The sequence below is a fragment of the Ictidomys tridecemlineatus genome, chromosome 15, assembly GCF_052094955.1.
Source record: "Ictidomys tridecemlineatus isolate mIctTri1 chromosome 15, mIctTri1.hap1, whole genome shotgun sequence".
NCBI classification, from domain to species: domain Eukaryota; kingdom Metazoa; phylum Chordata; class Mammalia; order Rodentia; family Sciuridae; genus Ictidomys; species Ictidomys tridecemlineatus.
This window is the reverse complement of record NC_135491.1, coordinates 7,952,841-7,976,542: the sequence shown is the minus strand read 5'-3', so window position 1 is coordinate 7,976,542 and position 23,702 is coordinate 7,952,841. Positions and strand designations below refer to the sequence as shown.

At 42.6% G+C, this 23,702-nt stretch overlaps 1 protein-coding gene across 1 annotated transcript; it reads right to left on the bottom strand.

Moving 5' to 3' along the window:
- Positions 1-11,591: 11,591 nt before the first annotated feature.
- Positions 11,592-22,714, bottom strand: LOC101967896 (sulfotransferase 2A1). Its single transcript, XM_005336616.4, has 6 exons — positions 22,510-22,714; positions 21,252-21,460; positions 19,615-19,741; positions 16,042-16,136; positions 14,131-14,308; positions 11,592-12,249 (listed from the first exon to the last, which is right to left on the bottom strand). The coding sequence occupies exons 1-6, from the start codon at positions 22,643-22,645 to the stop codon at positions 12,137-12,139; spliced, it is 858 nt and encodes a 285-aa protein (XP_005336673.2). The 5' UTR covers positions 22,646-22,714; the 3' UTR covers positions 11,592-12,136.
- Between the last annotated feature and the right edge of the window lie 988 nt (positions 22,715-23,702).

Sequence of the window (23,702 nt, the reverse complement as noted above, 5' to 3'; positions counted from 1 at the left end):
CATGGGGAGGCTGGAGAGGCTGCTGATCACAAAGCACAGTGACATGCAGAGGGGTGACATCATTACCTAGCCTGCCACAACTCCTAGCAATCCCCTGGATGTGAGCATTCATCAATGTATGCAGGTCTGCTCCCCACACACGGGCAACATGGACTTGGGTGCTTCCTCGTACCTGGCAGGAGGCTGTGATTGAGTAACTATTGGCAGACATATTTTTTTTTACTCAGTAGTATGTTTTACTGTTGCATAAAACATTTAGTCAACTAGAACACTGTGATGTCTGTCATTTAACAACAGGTTGCAATAAATGTGTGTTAACATATAAAGACATACTGCATACATAGGTAAATATAGGTTAAAAAATACACTGTAACCTGAGCTTGATGGTCCATGCTTGTAATCCAAGCAAATTGGGAAGCTGAGTAGTTTAAGAAGTATAAATTCAGTGTCAGCAAATTAGTATGGTTTCAAGCAACTAAGCAAGACAAGTCTCAAAATTTGAAAAAGCAGAGAGATGGCTTAGGAATGTGGCTCAGTGTTTAATAATCCCTAAATTAAAATTGCAATACAAAAAAATAAAGTTTAAAATATTGCAATTCAGTGTTAAACATCAAAAAATAGAATCCTTATATTTTTTTCTCCAGTATTCAATAGTGAAAATAGTAATATTTGATTTAGAAAAAAAATTATATGCTTTCAAAGAAGAGGTTTCTGCACTATGCATGTATGATATTTATGACTGATATTTCTACCAAATAACATGATAATGCTTAATAAATTTAATCAAAAGTTAAAGACAACTATTTATTTTCTATATTTAAATGAGTTGTGTCTTTTACTGATCCTCATACACATAGAGGTATAGATAATGTATAAATAATGATTTTACTATACTCTCACCTTTGTCAAGGTGTTTATTATAAATGTTTCATTGCTATATAAGGCATACATTTTGGACAAAATCTGTTCAATGTATACTACTGGTATGAGTTTTCAGATTTCAATGAATATAAAATTTGAATAAGTTTTGGAAATATTATTTAACTTTTTAGGTTTTCTGGGCACAATGAATTCTCCAAAAATCAGTAGTGTTTAAGAAATATGTGGCTATGATTTTTCCCCATTTATATTCTCTATAACCAGTATGTATCCACAGTTACTGAGAATTGGTGAATAAATTTGGAGGCATTGTCATATTGTCAATTTTAATTTCAAAACTTTCTCTCTGCTATGGTTATTGTGGTGAGGATTAAATGTTGACACTTTCTTAGAGGAATGGTACATTGGTCTCATTAGTAAAGCATCTCTCCAGTGTGTAGTTTTCTCTGATGTCTAGTAATGTATGATATATAATTCAAAATGTTTCTACATTCTCTACATTTATATGTCTTCTTTCCAGAAAAAAATAGCCTAGTGGTGAAAAAGAATTGATTTTTTCTTAAAAGCTTTGCTACATTGTTTTCATTTGTAGGGGTTCTTTTCTGTATAAATTCTGTTGTTAATGAGGTTTACTTTTTCTTTAAAAGTATTATCACTTTATTTACATTTCACATTCACCAGGGTGTCTTCTGCTGTGGTGAATAAAGTTTTATTTTTTATTAAAAGTTTGCCACATTATTCACATTTGTAGGGCTATTCTCCAGTGTGAGTTCTGCTGTGGTGAATAAGGCCTGTTTTTTTTTTTTTTTTTTTTTTTTGCTAAAAGCTTTGCTACATTCCTTACTTTTTAAGGCTTCTCTCCAGTGTGAATTCTTCTGTGGCGAATAAGACGTGATGTTAGATTGAAAGCTATGCCACATTCTTTATATTTGTAGGACTTCTCTTAGTGTGAGTTCTGCTGTAGTGAATAAAGTCCTTTTTTTACTAAAAGCTTTGCCATGTTTTTTACATTTGTAGGGCTTCTCTCCAATGTGAGTTCTGCTGTGGTGAATAAGAAATTTTTTTTTACTAAAAGCTTTGCCACATTCTCTACATTTGTAGAGCCTTCTCCAAAGTGAATTCTTCTTTGGTAAATAAGGTTTAATTTTTGACTAAAAACTTTATCATATTCTTCACATTTGGAGGACTTCTCTTCAGTGTTAATTCCTCTTTGCTTAATAAAGATTGATTTTTCTTTAAAAATTTTATCACATTCGGCCCATTGGTAGGGATTCTCTACATTGTGCATTCTTATGTGGTACATAAAACCTTTTGATTTACTAAAAGCTTTGCCAAATTGTTTATATTTATAGGGCTTCTCTCCAGTATAAATTCTCTGGTTTGGAACAAGGCCTGATTTTTATATGACTACTGGTATTCATTCTCACTTGATGTTTTCCATATTTTTTGTTGTAAATAATCAAGATTACAACTTCAATATTTTCCACTTATCACATCATGAAATATATGTGTTATGCCCTTTTCTGGTGAATATTCTTGGGTATGATTAGGAGTCATGGCCAGGAAGGCCATGTTTCTATAGTTCTCTAACATCACATCTCTATATATGTTTTTTGAGCAGGCTGAACACATTCCCACTCCTCTTCAGTAAAATCAATGGCTACATCCCTGAATGTTAACAGTTCAAAAGACATGGTGCATATGGTGATGCACACCTGAAATATCTTCTATTCTGGAATATAAGGCATGAAGTTCAAAATTTAAGGACAACTGAAGAAATTGAGCAAACCCCATCATTTCCTGGTTCTCAGGTGTTGGGCCTGCTTGGGATCCTCAGATCCTGAAGAATGTATTTTATTTGGTAAATATTGTCTTACATTTCCGGATGGCACCTGGATCTGGCTCAACAAAACCCAGCGAATGACTTGGAGATCCCCAGCAACAAATGACATAGATTCCTTGCTGAACTCTCCTGTCTGTTCCAAAGACTCTCTCATGTCCTCTTCTTCCAGACACGCTGCCTCTGCCACCGCCAATAATGCCGCCACCATCTGGCAGACATCTTTAAAAGCTGTAAATTGGGACACTCAAGTGTGGATGCAGTTATAATTCTGGTTACACATGGAATGTGGTTTTCTAAGATTATGTCTTTAGCCAGTCCTGTTACACCTGAATTCAGCTGAGGCTAATCTGCTGAATGATCCACATCCTTGCACTCCAGTGGTGTCTGGTTGTGGCAAAATGAACCTAAATAATATCTGGAAATTGCAGTCTCACCCAATCTACCCAGTGAGCACACACCTCAGCAAGATCTGCATGGTTACCTAGGCATATGGAAGGGAAAAGCATGAGCTGAACATTAGGCACTGACCTTGGCCTTGGAAGTGAATAAAGACTTGGGGATGAGATGGAAGGGGAGGTGAGAGGACATGAGCCACGGGCCCTCTCTCTCGTTTAACAGTTTGTAACCCCCATCTGTCTCTATCCAGGGTGAGCGATCCAAGGAGAGCACAGATAGAATCCACTTGGTATCTCCATTGGAGTAAATCAGGCAGAGAATACCAATCAACTAGTGGGTTCCTAGATAAGGAAAGAAAAGTTATGGTCTCTCACTTCATCCTGGCTTGTGAGCAAAACTTATGATAAAATACAAAACATGCACTTTACCATCTGCCCATTTTAAGCATGTCATGGAGTAGTGCTGAGCAGTGTTCAGCATGTTCCTGCTGTTTCAGACAATGTCCAGAAGCTTTTTGTCTTGAAAAACTGAAACTCTCTGTTCCTTAACAACATTTTGTTACTAATTCCATCTTTCAGGCCCTGGAAACCACCATGGGGCTCTCTGTTTCTGTGAACTTGACTACACTTTGCCCCATGGATTCCTATAGTATTTGTTCTTTTTCGCCATCACTGGCATTAGTCCCAGTATTGACCTATATAGTAGAAGGAGTCAGCCTGTCATCCTGGTTAATGTTGAATCATACTCCATTGTATCAACTCGCCACATTTTGTTTTCACATTAAATTACCAGTGGATTTTTGGATGCTTCCAACCCTTGGCTCTTGGCTAAGATACTTCTAATATGTCCCAACTTCCCTTAACGTTCCAACCTCGTTTCCCTTCAAATGTCATTGGCCCCAATCCTCGCTCAATTTGCAGTACTCCTGCCCCATGCCCCTCTCATGTAGATGCATGACACATGTCCTTTCAATCCCTTAAATTTTTCCTGCTCTTTCTTATTCCCAGCCACTGCCACCTGACCATCCTGCCTTACAGTATCCCTCTCCACCACATGACCTCCATTCCGACTTTTCATTCCTGTTCAGCTGATATTGCACCAGTAGGTCTTCACAGGTCACCCTCTTCCACCCCCTTCTCCTGTGCCGCCACACAAATGCCCAAATCTGCTTACAATTCACTCCTATAACACACGCAAATAACTCAAATGACCCCTCCTGAGCACTTAGTCACTCTGTCCTAGTCTGGATGCAAGTGGCCTAAGGCACTGCCCCTTCTTCCCCAAAGCAGGGCTCACTGGCATAAAGAGGGCAGGCCATCCATCTGCTGAGTAAGCGAGGAACGCAGCCATCACCTTTCCTATGATGGTCCCTGTCCTGTTTCCTTACCTGATTTGGGGTAGGTCACCAATACTGTGTCTTCATCCTTTATCACAAACTGAGCACATGCTTCTTTCAAAACTTCATGGCTGTATCCAAACACAGGGAAATGTATCCCTTCAAACCACAAGTAGCCATCTGTCATGGTGATGAGCTCTCTGTGGGAGGTATAAGGATTCCTGCTGTAGCCACCATTGGATGTTAGGGGAGGTACTGAAAGACTGGACTTTGAAGTAAAGTCAAAGGAATCATTAACTATTCTTGTAGTCAAATTAACTGGGTGATTAAACAAAATTGTGACTGGTGATCAAAATTTCTCTGCATTAAGCAATTTTGGACTCATTCAGGGAATGAGAGGATCAGGATCTGAACATGAGTTCATGGACAGGACCCCACAGCAAGTGCTGCAAAATAACCCCGCTGAGGAATCCATGGAGCCTGTTTCTTTGTATATTGAAGAGTTTTCAAAATAGAAATCTTACATGAAATCAATAGATATAGTGTAAAAATAATAGCCTGGAAGGACTTTATGGATCTGTGGATGGAAGACCCTTGACTCAGACAAGAACCTGCTTCATAGTCAACAGACAGAGGGGTGGACTGTCAGTGGACTCAAGGGTCCTCTTCTCCCTTTCCTTCTTATTATATGTGGGAGTTGGTTGCATGCTGTCAGGATTTAGGGACTCAGATGAGGGAATCTTCATATCTATCACATCAAAGATCCATCAAAGCTCTGTTTCATCCTTGTTCAAGAACTCTCGGTGCCCAGGGGACTCATGGACCAAAAGCTTCTCATAGTCAAGCAACACGCCCATCCAAGGGGCCCATAGATAGTGACCTAATGATTCCAGAAATGCTGAAAGATGCACCTACATTTTTGTCAGTTCCCATGGTCTTCTGTCAGCTACAAGGAAAAACAGATGATCAATGATGTAAACCCTTCATTGAAGGCAACCATGTAGATGTTGATGATCAGAAAAAAAAACACTTTCCACTTTTATTGCTGATTCCTGGGAGAATCAATAGACTGAGCACTTGTGTGTTGAATTAGGAGCTGTGGACACTGAATCTAGATCTATGTTGCCACAGACTGCTCTGTGCATCCTGGGGAGAATGACCAGCAGTCAGGGCATGAATATTCGTCTGGCTGAGGGCAAAGAGGAACTGGATCAGGCAAAGTTGCAGGGGCACATGTGCTCTGGACAGACAGAACACTGTGCACATCAAGACCAAAGAGCTACTTTTATAAAAGGGGAAACTCTTTCCTGAGTTTTGTTTCTTTACTAGTATTACCAAGAAATTCTAGAGAGTTATGGCAATCACGTGACCCTGTGAGTGCTCAGTAGTTATGGAGTGGTGACATGTGTCTAAAGCACTGTGAACACTTACTATGTGTCACCAGTTACATCATCCACCAATCCCATAAATTTAATGAAGGAGTGTGGACACCACCCAGGCAACAGAGTAAAATGGTGACCTTTTTTATGGTTTAGTGGTGCACTGTGGTGACATGTAATAGTTGGCTTCATTTTGACACAATCATACACGTGTAATGCCAGATTCATGAGACCCCAATAGAACTCCAGGAGCTGAATTTGATGCAATCCCACAAGAGTCTTTATTGCAAGCTCGAGCCTGGAGTCACAACTGTTTCCAACACAGCAGTCCCATGGAGTGAGCCCCTGTCCTTTTTTCAGTGAGATTTTATAGGTTTTAGGGAGATATTCTATGCATCACAACATCACACAACATATCATTCAATACCATGGGAAACTCAACAACTCTTAACATGGATTAGCACATTCACTGGTGGGAACAAGTTGGGTAGGGGTTATTGGTTAGTACCAGAGGGGGATCCCTTTGAACTGATTGGTTTAAGCCATGAGGGGTGTACGTGCTAAACTACATGGTTTCCCAACATGTTACAACCACCATAAACTACTGGGGGGTCACCTGGCATCCCAGGAATTTTCCCTGTCTCATGCTGACTGGAGGTTCCCAGGGGTTGCTATGGGTCCTCATTTAGCCTAACTGAGTCAGGGGCACCTGGCTCTGCAGACCTCTCTTGTTATTTACAGACAAACAACTCATCAGGGTGGGTATGTGCCTAGAAAGGCTCTGTGGGTTTTTCCAAGGATAAGGGTCATGCCCCCTTCCTTAGACAGACTTTGCTGAGGTACAGGTTGGTTTCTCAAAACTAGAGTCACATTAGTTTCTCACACACATGGGATGTCATTTGCTCCACTTCCATCCCCAGGGGCTGTGATGTTCCTCCTCCACTTTTCCCTCCTCTATCCACTAGTATTTATGTACTTATGTTTATAGAGATGCATTAAGGTGGAGCCCACTGTGCTGTGTTTATAATGCACACTGCATGATTTTGTCCATTCCAATCTCCATTTTCTCACCTTTACTGTCCCTCCTACCCTCTCATACTTTTCTTCTTCTCCACTGATATTCCCTCTATCTTTATGATACCATACCACCTGCCACACATACACTTCTCACCTTTATTTTGGTCTTGGTTCTCCAATGAGCAAAAACTTCTCACCCTTCACTTTCTGAGTTGTCTTATTTCACTCAGCATTACGTTCTCCAGTTCCATCTATTTCCTGGAAATGCCATAATTTCATCTTTTGTTATGACTTAGTAATACTCCTCTGTGTGTATACACACATTTCCTTAATCCATTCTCCTGTTGATGGGTACCTGAGCTAGTACCAAAACTGTGTTCTTGTGAGTTATGCTGGTGTATACGTTGCTGTAGCTGCATCACTACAGTATTCTGAATTTAGAGATGGATAAATGCCAAGGAGTGGGATTCCTGGGACACATGGGGTTCCATTCCGGGTCTTTGGAGGAATCTCCAGAGTTCTTTTCTGAGCAGTTGTACTAAGTTGCAGTTCCACCCAAAATGTGTGAGTGTGCCTTTCCCCCACATCCTCCCCAGCATTTATTATTTATGTTGATGATAATTGCCTTTCTGAGCAGAGTGAGATGAAATCTCAATGTCATTTTGGTTTCCATTTCTGTGATTGTTAGGGATGTTGAACATTTTTTATATATGTGTTGTCCATTTATATTTGCTCTTCTCAGAAGTGTCCTTTCAGTTTCTTTGGTAAAATGGTTACTTTACTGGAGTGAGTCCCTTTGTCGGGATTGTAGTGACACTTCCATATATTTTCTCTGAAGCACCCTCTGCCTACAATTATCACCAGGTGTGACCCAGTCATGCTCTCTGCTGGACCCCACAGTGTCACCCAAGCCCATGCTCAGTACTGAACTTCAGTCCATGCCCTGTCCTGGACTAATGCTATGACTGAGGCACAGCACAGTCCAGCACCCACTGGCCTACTGTGATCTCTGTGCTTCAGTACCCTTGTTCCTGCTGTTAACCAAGTTCCTGTTCTATAAATGGAGAATGCTGGGTGACCCCTGAGTCAGTGCTGTGCTGGCCACAGTTATCCCCAGTGCCCTTGAGTGCCTGCTGTGTACTGTCTGCAGTTATCCCTGATGACACAGAAGGCTCTGACTGTATGGCTACAATCTGTCCTTCCTGTCTTGTCCCTCTGTTGGGAATCTCCAAACATGTCACCCAGGAGTTTCCACAGGAACATGATGAAGTAGATGCCTGTACTTCATCTTAATAGAAAATTCACAGAGAGTGGGCCAAAGACCTAGAGTAAGACCAGAAACTTTATAACTGCTATGAAAATCAGAGGGTCAAGTCACCAACATAGAGTCACAGGCTTCCTCCATAAGATTCCTAAAATTTAGGAAATAAAACAAAGAAATTAGCAAATGGAAAGACATCAAATTAAAAGAGTTCTGCACAACAATGGAAGCAAGTATGTGAAGAAAGATGCTAAAGAATGGGAGAAAATATTCTTCAGCTGCCCTTCTGACAGAATGTAGAAAGAACTCAGAGAAACTAATCTCCAAAAACGCGAATGCACCAGGCAATAAGTGGGCAAATGAACTAAACAGACATCTTCCCAAAGTAAAATTACAGATGCTCAACAAATGTATCAAACAATGTTCAATATCCTTAGCAATCAGAGAAATGTAAATCAAAACTGCAAATAGATTTCATCTGACTCTAATTAGAATGTCAAGAATGAAGACTAATAATAAATTCAGTGAGGCTCCTGGAGAAAGGAGCACCTTTGCATTGTTGAGGGAATTGTAAATCAGGACAATCACTATGGAGCTAGGAATAGAGATACTTCAAAGTTAGGAATGGACCCACCACATGCCCTAGCTCTGTCACAGCTTGGTATTTACTCAAAAGAATTCCAGTCAGCCGAGTAAAGAGCAGTACATGCACCCCCTGGTTATGCCAGTGACACTCACAATAACCAAATTGAGGTAAACAACCTGTCAAATGATGAGTGGATACAAAATGTGGTATATATACACCAGGAAGATTTATTCAGCCATAAGGAATTACAAAATTATGTCATTTCCAGGGAAATGAATTCAAATGGAGAACATCTTGTTATGTGAGATAAGTAGGATAAGAAGGTCAATGTTTGTACATTTTATCTCATATGCAGAAGCTGGAAAGGAAATAGATGAGACAGTGGAGTCTTAAAAATGAACCAGGGGAGGAATGAAGGAGGGAAGGGGAAGGGGGAGAGGGTGTCCAGCAGTGAAACAGACCTGATTATGCTGTGTGCATGTGTGTACCACCACAAACCCATCTCTTCCTTTGTACTTCATGCACCAATAACATAGTAATGTAAAAAAGAAACAGAATCTTACTGAAGGTCATCACCCCACCAAGTGGCAGAGCTGCACTTGGTTCCTGTCTTCCATAGGAAACAATGAATCAGAGCTCAGTGAAAACTGCCATTGATTCTCCCAGAGATGGAGGGAGCAGTGGGTCAGTTTTTATCTCAAACAAAAGTGAAGCTGTTGTTCCCAGTTTGCATTTAGAACGTGGTGCAGTCCAGCTGTCAATCCAGTGGAGACATGTGAATACAATCACCAGGTAAACCAAAGTGCCAATCCTGGAGATCCTTCTGTGCTACTGGGCACCTTATCTAAATGCCCCCATTTTTTCTGTCACAAGGAATTTTTGATACCCATGTTTCATAGATGGACAGCATAGAATGAATGTAGGTATTCAACATGATGGGTGTGTGTTGATTTTTCTGTGATGTTCATGGGGACTGACTTGGGGCATTATGTGAGGTAGGTAAGAGCTCTACCCCTGCATTACATCCCAAGCACTGAGTATTCTGTATTTTGAGATGCAGTCTTACAAACTTCCCAGAGTGACCTCTAAAATGCAATCCACCTGCCTCAGTCATATAGTAGCTCGCATCCAGGCCTGAACCCCAACCTCTGGATCAGTGCTTATTGACTTTGAGGGTTGAACATCTGAACATATAACACACAGGAATTCCTGAAACTCCATGTATTTGAACTTTTGAGTGGGCCTACCTCTCAAATTACCTCCAGAGCTGAGGAGAAGCCACCTCATGCAACCCAGGTGGCCTTCCTGCCATTCCTCACACAGCCTGAAATTGTCTCCATTACAGATCACTTACATGTTGGCTCTGTCTGCCACAAGTGTTCCTGAAAGATGGCAGATCCTTCTCTCTCTCTCTCTCTCCATTCCTCATGTCTTAGGAAAGCCCTGTCACCGGCTCTGAATGGCCCTTCATATCACTATTTAAAATGGCGACTCTGACATCTCCATGTCTCCCCTCACAGTAATGTATTAATCCACAGTGGGTGTCTTGGCCTGACTCAATACTCTACATTTGATCTGACCAACACTGACATTCATTTCTGTGAATGTGGGGTCATTATCTTTCTCCTCATCAGCACTGCATACTCTAGGACGGGGGGACTTGGCTTTAACAATCTACCTCCAATCAGATAAGACACTCCCTGAAAATGGACACATGACCAACCAAAATTGGTTGAGTTAACAGACCAGACCTTCCTGAGAGATTTGGTGTGAGGAATTTGGGACTTGATGTGGAGAGTGCATTGAGGCCCAAACAGGGCAGCTGTGGAGCTGTGAAGAAGAATGACTGTTGCTGCCCATGAGTCTAGTGTCCGTGACCTGCTCTGTGATCCTCATAAGTAATGTCTGATGTTCACACCTGCCAGAGAGTAGAGGAGAATGTTTTCCAACGTCTTTTCTGTGGCTAACCTTCATGATCATGTGTTTTCACCAGTTAGTTCTTCCCATTAGAACTTCTGGATCTAAAGACTTGAGAACCAAGTTAAGGCCTTGCTGGAAATGATGCCTGAGATGTCCAGTTGCCCAGCTCTGCTGCACTGATAACAGTGTGAACAGCCTTGTTGGTGGGCTGTGGGATAACTCTTACCAATGCCTTTGTATTCACAAATGGATGGTGGGATTTACAAATTGCTCATGAAAAATCATAACTATAATACACTTATTGTGTTTAGATTATGTTTGGTTTGGTAGAAAATCCAGGGACTCTGTCATGGTGAGCTTGAACATTGATGTGGCTTGTCACTATTTTATGTGCATTTCAAGTCCTTTGAGTATAGACTGAGGAGTAAGGTGCAGGAGACTAATACTACATAGCTCTGCTGCATGACCTCCAAATTTAGTGAACTGTACTGTGAACTAAAAGCAGATAGGGGTAGAGTTTATTTGGACTCTACCTTCATTACAAGCTTATGGAGAAAATTTTCATAACACCTACTAGGGGCCAATGAGTGAACAGTCCAGTTCATATCTAAAAGTATCCTAGGAAAACTCGTACCTTTGTTTGTGTCACTCTTGCCAAATAGTGCTTTAAATATGGGAAAATTGGTGAGGGGGAAACCCAGAGTCACTTATAGGAGAACAGGAAATTGTGTCCCAAGTCTCAGTCAATTCCTAACCACTCATTACACCTCAGATCAGATAAAACAATGTGTTAAACGTTGAGTAGAAATGAGAGCTCAGAATATATCCTTCCTTTCACCACTGATGTAAGTTCTAAAAGTCACAGACAGAGCAATTGTTATTTATGATGTAAATACCACCAGGAAGGAAAATAAATCTAGTCTGGAAATTACACTCCTCTAGATTGTCATCATAACACAATCTGGAGATGCATGTAAAGAAAAGGAACTCTAAGGGCTGCTACATTTTATTTCTTATTTTAAAAATGAGAAACAACTGTGAGTGATATTCATCTTACATTGGTAGACTTCTGTCTGTTTAAAATTATACATAACTTTTTAAAATGCTGGGATGTGACAAAGTGAATAGGGAAATTCCAGTCATTTTTATAAGCAAGTGATAAGAGAAGCATAATACAGGCTCAGAATGAAGGAACAGGTTTTATATTCTGTCAGAGCATTGTGGGTACACATGGGAGTTGGGTTCATGCAGAGAAACCCACCCATGTGTGGAAGTTTATTTCTGTTCCTGATCCCCCTTCCCCGCATGCCCCTCCCCCTCCATTTTCCTCCTCTAACCAACTAGAATTCCTTTTGCTCCTGAATTATCTTATATTTCATTGGTTCTCTATGTTATCCTATCCTCCCACCCCCTTTTCCTGTAGAAGTGGTTTTTATGTGGAGAACCCCTCAGTCCTGAACATGTCCCAGGACAGAAAAACCATCACAGTGTCCATGGAAGGTCCTGGATCTGTTAGAGGTTACTCCCATGGGAACAGCCCTTTGGGGAAACCCAACATCTTCTCCTGGTAAACTTTATCAAAGGCTTCAGCTTGGGCCACTGTGAGGTGATTCTTCCAGTCCCCACAGATGCCTGGAAAACATGAAGTAGACGCACATCAGATCTAGGGATAGAGCTTAAGATGGTGACCTCCTCCCTGCTCTGTGTAGACAGCAGAGTGACCCCTGGGACATTGGTGAGGCCTTCTCCTGCCTGGCCACCATGTGCATTTCCCCTTCTACCTGTCTGGAAAGTGTGTCCTGACTGCCCTGCTCTCCCAAACCATCCTGCACAGAATCCACAGGTAGCGATCCTGACTATAAATCAGAACATCTGGACTATAACTAAGTCTGACCACTTGTTTTTTGAGCACTTTGATCCAAGCTAACAAAATTTCTGACCTGGGTGATGAGAGCAGGTCACACCTAGTCTCTGCTTTGGCCAATCCCTGTGATCAGTTCTTCTGCACAAGGAACCCATGTTGACCCCTTGCCAAATCCAGTGGCTCCAGTCCCTCGTGGCTCAGAGTCTCCCAGGACGTCCAGTCTCCTTCAGCCAAGTTCCCTGGTGCTTTGAGGCTCTAGGTGTAGGCTCCTTGTTGGTTGACTCCATCCCTGGGACTGCCCATTTGCTCTCTCAGCTCCATGACACAGTCTTCTGATTCAGCTTCAGACATGCCAGGCTGCCCCCTCCTCAGGGTGTTGACCTTTCCTGCTCCTTACCCCAGAGTGCTGTCCCAGCAGACACCTTCTCCTCTGTCCATTGGCCTCCCTCAGATGTTTACTCCAGTGCAGTGACTCAGTGGGGCTCTCAGCTCAGAACCCTACATCTCCATCCTTGTTCATAGCAATGATCAAACATGAGATGTTTTGTGTACTTCCTTTTTGAATGTGCATAAGGTATGCATTTCTAACATATTAGGGTATAAAATCATTTTCACAAATTGCCTAAGAATTTACTGCTTAAAAGAATTACACCATATATGCTCAATAAATATTTTTGAAAAAAAATTGATAAAAACTGAGGAATAGACTAGCTTTACAGACAAGGGTTTTAAAAACACCCTGGAGGGGTTACCCACTGGCAGAGTGTTGGTGGTGGAACGGGTGCTAAAGATATAGACAGGATTCTTACCCTTTACTTATGTGATTAGACTATTATGCATCATATAAATTAATTTTCACATAGCAGACCAATCTAATTAATTAATAAAAACGTAACAATAGCTAAACCAATGTAAGATAGGCATGTAAACCATACAGTCAAACGAATATAAAGTAGCAGCCTATGTCATATGTCATGGTTGTCCTAATACCACACAGGACTCATAGTTATCTTCATTAGTAGAACAATCTTCACTGATTTCTTCTGCTAGGCCTGGGCTTCTCCCCAAGTCCCTTCCCCATCTATGTATTATGGCTCTGTGCTCCAGGCTCACTGGGTGGCAGGAATCCTGACCTCCTGAATATCCCTTGAAGCATTTATTATATTGATTCCATGGGTCACCATTTCAGATCCATGAGAACTGGAGGAACTTTGCAAAACAGGTCCTGCCACTACTTGGAACAGACATTTTCAATAGGCCTGAACCCAAAGGTGGAAACACGATTCATTTTTCCTCACAAGAAGGAGGCCTTACAAAGTCTCATAGCTAATGCCCTCCTCTCTACTCTCTCCAATCGTGTCTTCCTTTGTGTATCTCTCTCTTTAGGGCACTGCTCTGTGGTAAGTCACCAGTGGAGTGGCCCAGACACCACCATCTCCAGAACCCCCTCCTCCCCAAGACTGAGGCAACCTTCTCCAGGTACCTGCAGCCCACCCCAGTCCCATGAACACAGTTTTCCTGAAGGAAACGAGAGGCTCTGGGCCATGAAGGATTCAAGTTAAAATGTCCGAACACCTGCATTCTTAGTGCCAGGGGGCAAACACAAGATGCCCACGTAGTCTAACCCATTCTGAAACCAGGGCATTTACCTTTTCTTGTAATTAGGAAAGGCCCAGTAAATAAAGCTTCAGGCAACATTTCAAAGTTGGACATCTTGTTTTGTTTCATGACTTGGAAGGAGCTGTTCTTGAGGACTGAGTCCAGTTCTTCTGGAGTCAACTTCTTTCCCAGGAACTGACAGATCCTCTCTATGGTGCTTCTTGGGTCCTACATGTGAACATGAAGAGGGAAGCTATGAACGGGCAGGAGAGCAGGACCTGGAGGATGGGAAAGGGTGTTAGGAGGGCTGTGGGGAGGAAGAGGAGGGGGATGACATCAGGATGGGAGAAGCCTGCTGGGGACACCAGAGGAGGGAGACAGAGACAGGGCCAGCAGAGGGCGTGAGGTATGTGGTGACCTGAAGATCACAGGGGCTTCCCAGGAAGCTTAGTCAGGACACCCCAAAGGCAGGGCCTGGGGTTTCTAAGGAGATGCCTGAGATTTCAAGATAAGGCAGGGAGACAAAGTCCCCAAACGCTAATCCTCACCCCAGGTAACCCTGCGTCCCTTGACTGGCACTGAATAACACAGGGGGCTTTACAATATCTCCTTAACTTGGCCCCATGGTTATCGATGGGTTTTCCTGGGAGATCACAGCGAGGGAACAGGTCATTATGAGAAGAGAGGATTTCCTTGGAGACCTAGACCTCCTGTCAGCACCATAGTCCTTTATTATAGTTATGTTTTCAGGAGCCCCAGTCACTGAGTGACAAGAAGACCCCACTGTGGCAATGATGTAAGAACATGTTGTTGGTTGGAGAGGAGAATCACAGGGACTGTGCAGCTTGCTGCTGAGGTGGCTGAAGGTGGCACCAAGGCTCTTCCCTGAGGACTGACCTCATGCTGAGGACACAGCAGAACAGGAAGCAGCTGCAGGAATGGGAGCAGGGTCCCTTCTCAGGGGAAACAGATGCCTGAGCCTGTGCCACCTTCTCTGTCCCCAAGACACACCAACAGGAGAAGTTTTTTCTAAGGTCTGCTCACTGCATTACATTTTGTTCATTTTGACCACTTCTGAAAAAGCTTCTAAATATTTTAAAGCTCTCTGTTCCATCTGGACCTGTGAGCCTCCCTCAGAGCCCTGTGCATCTCTGTGCAGTTCATGGGCAGTTTTCTCTGCACCAGCAGAAAAATAGCATTAGGCTAGGTACCTGCTCAATGTATGACAATCCAATCAGTGGAAGTGGCAAACTCAGATGACAGTATTTATTTAGTTGGGAACATTCAAAATCCTCTCATTTGCTATTTTGAAATATATACTTAGTTACTCTTCTCCACAGTCCCATCCTGTGCCTCAGATCACAGGAAGTCATTGCTGTTCCCAGCTGTACCCTGCCCTCACCACCAGGGCTGAGGTCATCCACAGGCCCTGCCTGTTACTTCAGCCCCTGACCCCTCAGAATAGTCACCCAAAGTGGCACCTCACATTCATGTCACTTTGTCAGTCAAGGGGGAAGCCAGAAAGGTGGACCAAACTCTGGGATTAGTGCTTTCTGCCCCACCCCTTCTGATGGCTAGGTTTCTGGGAACAGAGGAGGTCCTGCAGGCAGAGACTCTGGCAGCCCCAGGAGGTGGCATAAGTCGTGGCACTCTGGTCGAGGAGTCTGATGGTGCCTGCCTGTTTCCCAGATACTCGGGAGGCTGAGGCAGAAGGACCAAGAGTTTGTGGGAGGGCCCTTTAGATGTTGCCAGATTTAATAGATTGAAAGATACAAAGACAGAGCTTGGAGCTTGGGGAAGGTATCCCAGAAGCAGGGAAGGCAAAGGCTCATCTCCTCTCAGTGACCTCCACAGCCTATGCTTTGACAGGGAATGTGAAGGGGAGACACATAGGACCAGGGACTTTGGGGAGAGTGAGGATGTTGGGGTGCTGTAGGCGCCGACAATGAGAGGGGGCTCACCTTCTGCAGCTCTTCATAACTCAGTAGCAGGACATTCTCCCTGTGTCTCATGGACATCCAGCCACGAATGTGCTCAAACCATGATCCATAGGACACTGTGGGGCAGGCACAGGGGTGCAGGTTACACACTGCCAAAACAGGGCTGCACCATCTGTATCATTCTACACACATTGACAGCTTGATTCACATATTCAATGCTGCTCAAACTAGCTAATGAAATAGAGAGGGGGATCTTTCCTGAATTCATTCTATGGAACTAGTCGCATACTGATACCCAACTGGGAAACACAGATCAATAAGAAAATAACAGACCAGTATTCCTGCTGAACACAGATACAGAACAGCTTATTAAAATTTCAGCAAATCCTATTCAGCTTTAAGATTATACTAAGGACCTTATGTGTTCACACTGTAAGTCTGTACATCACAAGATGCTGATTTCAATCCAGGGATGTAAGGTTGGTCAACACAGGCAAATCAATAAAGGTTTACCACATCAATAGAATTTGCCTTGACAGAGGAACGTGGCAGAGCATCATGAGGGCTGAATGTGACAAATCCCAAGCCATCATCATGTTAATCAGGGAAAAACAGGAGCATCTCTCCTAACATCAGGAACAAGACAAGGATGTCCACTTTCAGTCCTGCTTGTCCACTGCCTTTCAATAGAGCTCTAGAGACTCAAGCCAGAGGTGTTGGCAGACAAGGGAATCAAAACCTCACCAGTGGGAAAGAAAGAAGCCATGTTATCACTGTTTGCAGGTGATAGGAGGCTCTGCTGTGAACACCCAAGAACCTTTCCCCAAAAACTCCTAGAACTGATCAATTGAGGAAAATGGCAACATAGAAAATCAACATGCAGAAAAAGAAGCACTTTTCCTCAACACGAGAATGGATCTGCTGAAAAAGAATTAAAAAAAGCAATTCCGTTCACAAAGGTATCAACAAATACCCAGGTAGAGGAATGTGATGGTGCATGCCTATATCCCAGATACTTGGGAGGCTGAGGCAGGAGGATTGAGAGAGTTCAAAGCCAGCCTCAGCAACTTAGGGAGGCACTCTTTCTAGATAAAGTATGAAAAGGGGCTTGAGAAGTGGCTCAGTCCTAGAACACTTGACTAGCACCTACAGAGCCCTGGGTCTAATCTCCAGTGCCATAGAATAATAATAATGCTGGATTTATCATGTTTTAAAGTCTATCCAGTCTCAAGTCATACAGAAAAGGTATAGTAACAAAAAAGTGTGCTAATATCAAAACATTCACGGAGATCAGTAGATTAGAATAAAGACTCAGAGACAGACCCACACAGATAGAATCAAATGACCCTTAAGAAAGACACCAAAAGCAAATGTTGGAGAAAACAAAGCCTATTTAATAAATCCTGCTTGGAAAACTGAACATCTACAGGTAGAAGAATGAAGCCAAATCTTGCAGAAAAATCAACTCCAAGTGGTTCAAAAATCAGGAATTAGACCATAAACACTGTAACTACTAGTGGAAATCATAGTGCCTATTCTCCGACCTGTAGGTGCAAGTGTTACTTCTATAAGACTCCTAGTGTTCAGGAAAGAAAACCAAGAATTGATAAATGGAAAGGCTCAACTTGAAAAGCTTCCACACAGTGAGGAGAGAGACAGAGAGAGAGGACTCACAGAAGGGAGCAAAACCTTTTCCAGCTAATTTTCTGACAGAAGATTAACATCCATAGCATAAAAGAACTCAAAAATAATGTTATTATTATTATTATAATTTATTTCTTCTAATTAGTTATACATACAGTAGAATGCATTTTGATTCATTGTACACAAATGGAGCCCAACATTTCATTTCCCTGGTTGTGCATCATGTAGAGTCCCACCACATCTGCACTCCCACATGGAATTAGGGTAATGATGTCCATCTCATTCCACCTTCTTTCCTGCTCCCATGTCTCTTCCTCCACTTTGCCCAATCAAAGTTCCTCTATTCTTTCCTTCACCACTGCCCTTGTCCCTTTTGGTTCAGGGTCCACTTATCACAGAGAACATTTGGCCTTTGTTTTTTAGGATTGGCTTTCTTTGCATAGCATGATATTCTAAACCTCCATCCGTTTACTTGCAAATGCTATGATTTCATTCTCTCTTAATGCTGAGTAATAGTCTATTGTGTATAAGTGCCACAACTTCTTTATCCATTCATCTATTGAAGGGCATATAGGTTGCTTCCAAGTCTAGCTATTGTGAATTGAGCTGATATAAATACTGATGTGGCTGTGTCACTATTTTCTGCTGATTTTAAGTCCTCTGGGTAAAGACCAAGGAGTGGAATAGCTGGGTCGAATGTGGTTCCATTCCAAGACTTCTAAGGAATCTCCATACTGCTTTCCAGAGTGGTTGCACCAATCTGCACTGCCACCAGCAATGTATGAGTGTGCCTTTTCCCCTTACCACATCCTACCACACTTCTTGTTGCTTGTATTTTTGAAAATTGACATTATGACTGGACTGAGATGGAATCTTAGAGTAGTTTTAATTTCTATTTTTCTATTACTGGAGATGTTGAACTTTTATGTATTTCTTCATTGTTTGTATATCTTCCACTGAGAAGTTCCTGTGCAGTTTCTTAGCCAATTTATTGATTTGGATAAGAAACAAAATCTTTTTTTTTTAAAGAGAGAGGAGAGAGAGAGAGAGAGAGAGAGAGAGAGAGAGAGAGAGAGAGAGAGAGAAAGAGAATTTTTTTTAATATTTATTTTTTAGCTCTCGGCAGACACAACATCTTTGTTTGTATGTGGTGCTGAGGATTGAACCTGGGCTGCACGCATGCCAGGCGAGCGCGCTACCGCTTGAGCCACATCCCCAGCCCAAGAAACAAAATCTTAACACCAAAAATCAAATATTGAATCAAGAAATGGGCCAATCACAATCATTTCTCAAAAGAAGAAATAAAATGGCCAACAATTTTATAAAAATAATATCAACATTTTTAACAACCAGAGAAAAGCAAATAGAAACTACACGGAGATCATGTCTCACTCCAGTTGCAATGGAAATCTTCAAGAACACAAATAGTAATAAACCCTGGGAGGGATTGAGTGAAAAGGAGCACTTACACACTATTGGGATTGGAGATTAGTACAACACCATGGAAATCAGTCTGAAGTTTCCTCAAAAGACTAGGAATGGAGACAGCATGTACCTTAATCATAGAGCTTCTTGGGATTCATCAAAACAAAGTCAGCACACTATAGCAACACATGCCACCCAGGTGGATAGCAGTTCAACTCCCAGCAGCTGAGCTCTGGGACCAGCCTTGGTGTCCACTGACTGATGAATGGATACAGAGGATGTGGTTCATACACAATGGATATCACTCAGTCATAAAGAAGGACTAAATTATGTCATTTACAGGAAAATGGATGGAACTGGAGACCAGCATGCTGATTGAAACAAGCCAGACTCACAGAGTCAAGGGTTGTCTGCTTTCTCTCATATGTGAAAAGTGTGCAGAAGAAGAATAAAATAGGTATACCACAAAATAGGAAAAAGACCAGCAGAGTAGAGGACAGAGACCTATATGTGAAGAACACTCACCATTTCCTTGGATGAACCATTGAAAATACTGTTCCAGTGACTCTGGTTGCTTACATAGTTTTGTCATAGTCCGATGATAATAACCTGACACAAGAACATCTTTGGGATTTCTCATGATATAGATCACCTTAAATTAGGTAAAATGAGAAAATGAAAAATCAGTCTCATTCAGTCATTTTCCACCTTCATCTTGATCTTTCCCTGGGCAGTTCTTCCTTAATCTTTATTAAACTTGATGGGTTCCTTTAATAAATTAGTTACAGCATTCATTCACCAAATATACATCTTAAAGTTCCTATTACATGGTTATATGCCAGGAGTAGAGGAGGAAGACCTTGTCTCTCCTTTCTGGGATACTTGTCTACTCTTCCTGGGAAGCTGCTGGAAAATTTTAAATGGTAAGTGGTGAGGGGTGTGTGTGCTATCCCACCATGATCACTAAGAGCACACTGGATTAATAAATTATGGAATATTCAGATTCATAGCACATACAGCATTCTCACACTCAAGACCATCGACAAATCTCACATGTATGACATCCAGACAGCATGCATGCATTATAGAAAATTCAGGTTAATCAAAAGTAATGTGTGGCTGTAAGTCTAGGGAGTATTGCCCTCAGGTGGTGGGCACTGGTAGTAGACAGGGACTGGGGTGAATTTTTGGATTATAGAAATGTTGTACACCTGGTCTGCATGATAGTGGACCAACTGTGTATGTTTGTTCACATGAGGAGGCTTTAGTTTAAGATTAGTGAACACACACACACACACACACACACACACACACACACCACTTGGTACTTAATCATTCGAAACTAACTTTGTATTTGCACCAACTTTCTTGGAGTTGTTATTGGAGGACTTACGCCTTCACAGGCCTCAGTTTACTCAGGCAGAAGCCAATGGAATCCAACAGGAGATATGCAAATGGGACTCACTATTAGGCGCTTCGTGACATTTCCAAGACACTTGATTATTATTCTAGGATCTTGGCATCAATTAAACTTAATACATGATAGAATTCAGAAGTCAAGTTTAAGAAAGGATCTTCCTAAATATAGTCTTTGGCATGTTAGATCTTGGATATCCACTGTTTGTGCTGATCACCCATCAGCCATGGGGAGGCTGGAGAGGCTGATGATCACAGAGCACAGTGACGTGCAGAGGGCTGGCTTCATTACTTAGCTAGCCACGACTCCTAGCAGTCCCCTGGATGTGAGCATTCATCAAGGTATGCAGGCTCTGCTCCCCACATATGGGAAACACTGACTTGGGTGCTTCCTCTTACCTGGCAGGAGGCTGTGATTGAGGGAGTATTGGCGGACATCTGTAAGAGCTGTAAATTGAGACACTCCAGTGTAGATGTAGTTATAATTCTGGTTACACATGGAATGTGGTTTTCTAAAACTCTGACTTTAGCCAGTCATATTACCCTTGAATTAAGCTAAGGCTAATCTGCTGAATGGTCCACATCCTTGCACTCAAGTGTGGTCTGGTTGTGGCCACATGAACCTAAATAATATCTGGGAATCACAGTCTCACCAATCTACCCAGTGAGCACTCAGCCCAGCAGATCTGCAGGGGTTACCTGGGCACATGAAAGGGGAAAACATGGGCTGAACATTAGGCACTGACCTTGGCCTTCGAAGTGAATAGAGACTTGGGGAAGAGATGGAAGGGGAGGTGAGAGGACATGAGCCGCGGGCCTTCTCTCTCATTTAACAGTTTGTAACCCCCATCTGTCTCTATCCAGGGTGAGCGATCCCAGGTGGGCTCAGATCGAATCCACTTGGTATCACCATTGGAGTGAATCAGGCACAGAATTTCAACCAACCAGTGGGTTCCTAGATAAAAAGGAAAAGTGATGGTCACTCACTTCATCTGGCTTGTGAACAAAACTTATGATAAAATACATAACATGCACTTTACCATCTGCCCATTTTAAGCATGCCATGGGGTGGTGCTGAGCAGTGTTCAGCATGTTCCTGCTGTTGCTCAGCCGATGTCCAGAAGCTTTTTGTCTTGAAAAACTGGAACTCTCTGCTTCTTAACAACATTTCCCTACTAATTCCATCTTTCAGGCCCTGGAACCCACCATGGGGCTCTCTGTTTCTGTGAACTTGACTACACTTTGCCCCTGGATTCCTATAGTATTTGTCCTTTTGTGCCCATCAGACTGCACTTAGCATGAGGCCCAGTATTGACCTATATTGTAAAAGGAGTCAGCCTGTTGTCCTGGTTAAGGCTGAATCATACTCCATTGTATGAATTCGCCACATTTTGTTTACATGTTAAACTACCAGTGGATTTTTGGTAGTTTCCAGCCCTTGGCTCTTGGCTGAGATCCTTCTAATATGTCCCAATTTCCCTTGACTTTACAACCACGTGTCCCTTCAAAGGCCATTGGCCCCAGTCCTCGCCCAGTTTGCAGTGCTCCTGCCCCCAGCCCCTCTCCTGTAGGTGCATGACACCTGTCCTTTCAGTCCCTTGAATTTTCCAGGCTCTTTCTGATTCCAAGTCCACGCTGACCCTCCTGCTCTACAGTACCCCTCCACCACATGACCTCCATTCTGACTTTTCATTCCTGATGAGCTGGTATTTCACCAGTAGGTCTTCACAGGTCACCCTCTTCCACCCCCTTCTCCCGTGCCACCACACAAATGCCCAAATCTGCTTACAATTCACTCCTGTATCTCCCTAAAATACCTCAGATGACCCTGCTGAGCACTTATGTCATTCTGTCCTAGTCTAGATGCAAGTGGCCTGGGGCACTGCCCCTTCTTCCCCAAAGCAGGGGTCCCTGGCATGGAGAGGTCAGGCCATCCAACTGCTGAGTAAGAGAGGAACGTAGCCACCGCCTTTCCCATTGATGGTCCCTGTCCTGTTTCCTTACCTGATTTGGGGTAGGTCACCAATACTGTGTCTTCATCCTTTATCACAAACTGAGCACATGCTTCTTTCAAAACTTCAGAACTAAAACCAACCACAGGGAAACGTATCCCTTCAAACCACAAGTAGCCATCTGTCATGGTGATGAGCTCTCTGTGCGAGGTGCAGGGGTTCCTGCTGTAGCCACCATTGGATGTTGGGGGAGGTACTGGGAGACTGGACTTTGAAGTAAAGTCAAAGGAATCATTAACTTTTCTGGTTGTCAAATTAACTGAGTGATAAAATGAAATTGTGACTGGTGATCAAAGTTTATTTGCATTGAACAATTTAGGAATCATTCAGGAAACAAAAGGATCAGGTTCTAAGCATGAGTTCATAGGCAGGACCCCATAGCAAGTGCTGCAAAATAACCCCACTGAGGAATGTGTGGGGCCTGAAGAATGCTAATTTTTTGTTTATATGTGTTTTGAAGAGTTTTTAATATAGAAATCTTACATGAAATCAATAGATACAGTGTAAAAATGATAGCCTTAAAGGACTGTGGATCTGCGGATGGAAGACTCCTGATGTTAAAGGGCAAGAACCTGCTTCAGAGTCAGCAGACAGAGGGGTGGACTGTCACTGACTCCAGGGTCCAATACCCACTTTCCTCCTGATTAACATGTGGGAGTGGGTTGCATGGTGTCAGGATTTAGGGACTGAGATGAGAGAATCTTCATATCGACCACATCAAATATCCATCGAAGTTCTGTTTCATCCTTGGTTGAGCACTCTGAGTGCCCAGGGCACTTGAAAACCAACAGCTTTTTATGTTCAAGCAACACGCCCATCCAGGGGTCCCATAAATAGCCACCTACTGATTCCAGGAATGCTGAAAGATGCACCTACATTTTTGTTAGTTCTCGTGGGCTTCTGTCAGATAGAAGGAAATCAAGATGATCAATGATGTAAACCCCACATTGAAGGCAACGGGGTTTCATGTAGATGTTGATGATCAGGAAAAAAAACACTTTCCACTTTTCCTGCTAATTCCTGGCAGAATGAATAGACTGAGCACTTGTGTGTTGAACTAGAGCTGTGGACCCTGAATCTAGATCTATGTGGCCACAGACTGCTGTGTGCATCCTGGGGAGAATGACCAAGAGTCAGGGCATGGGTATTCGTCTGGCTGAAGGCAGAGAGGAACTGAAGCAGGCA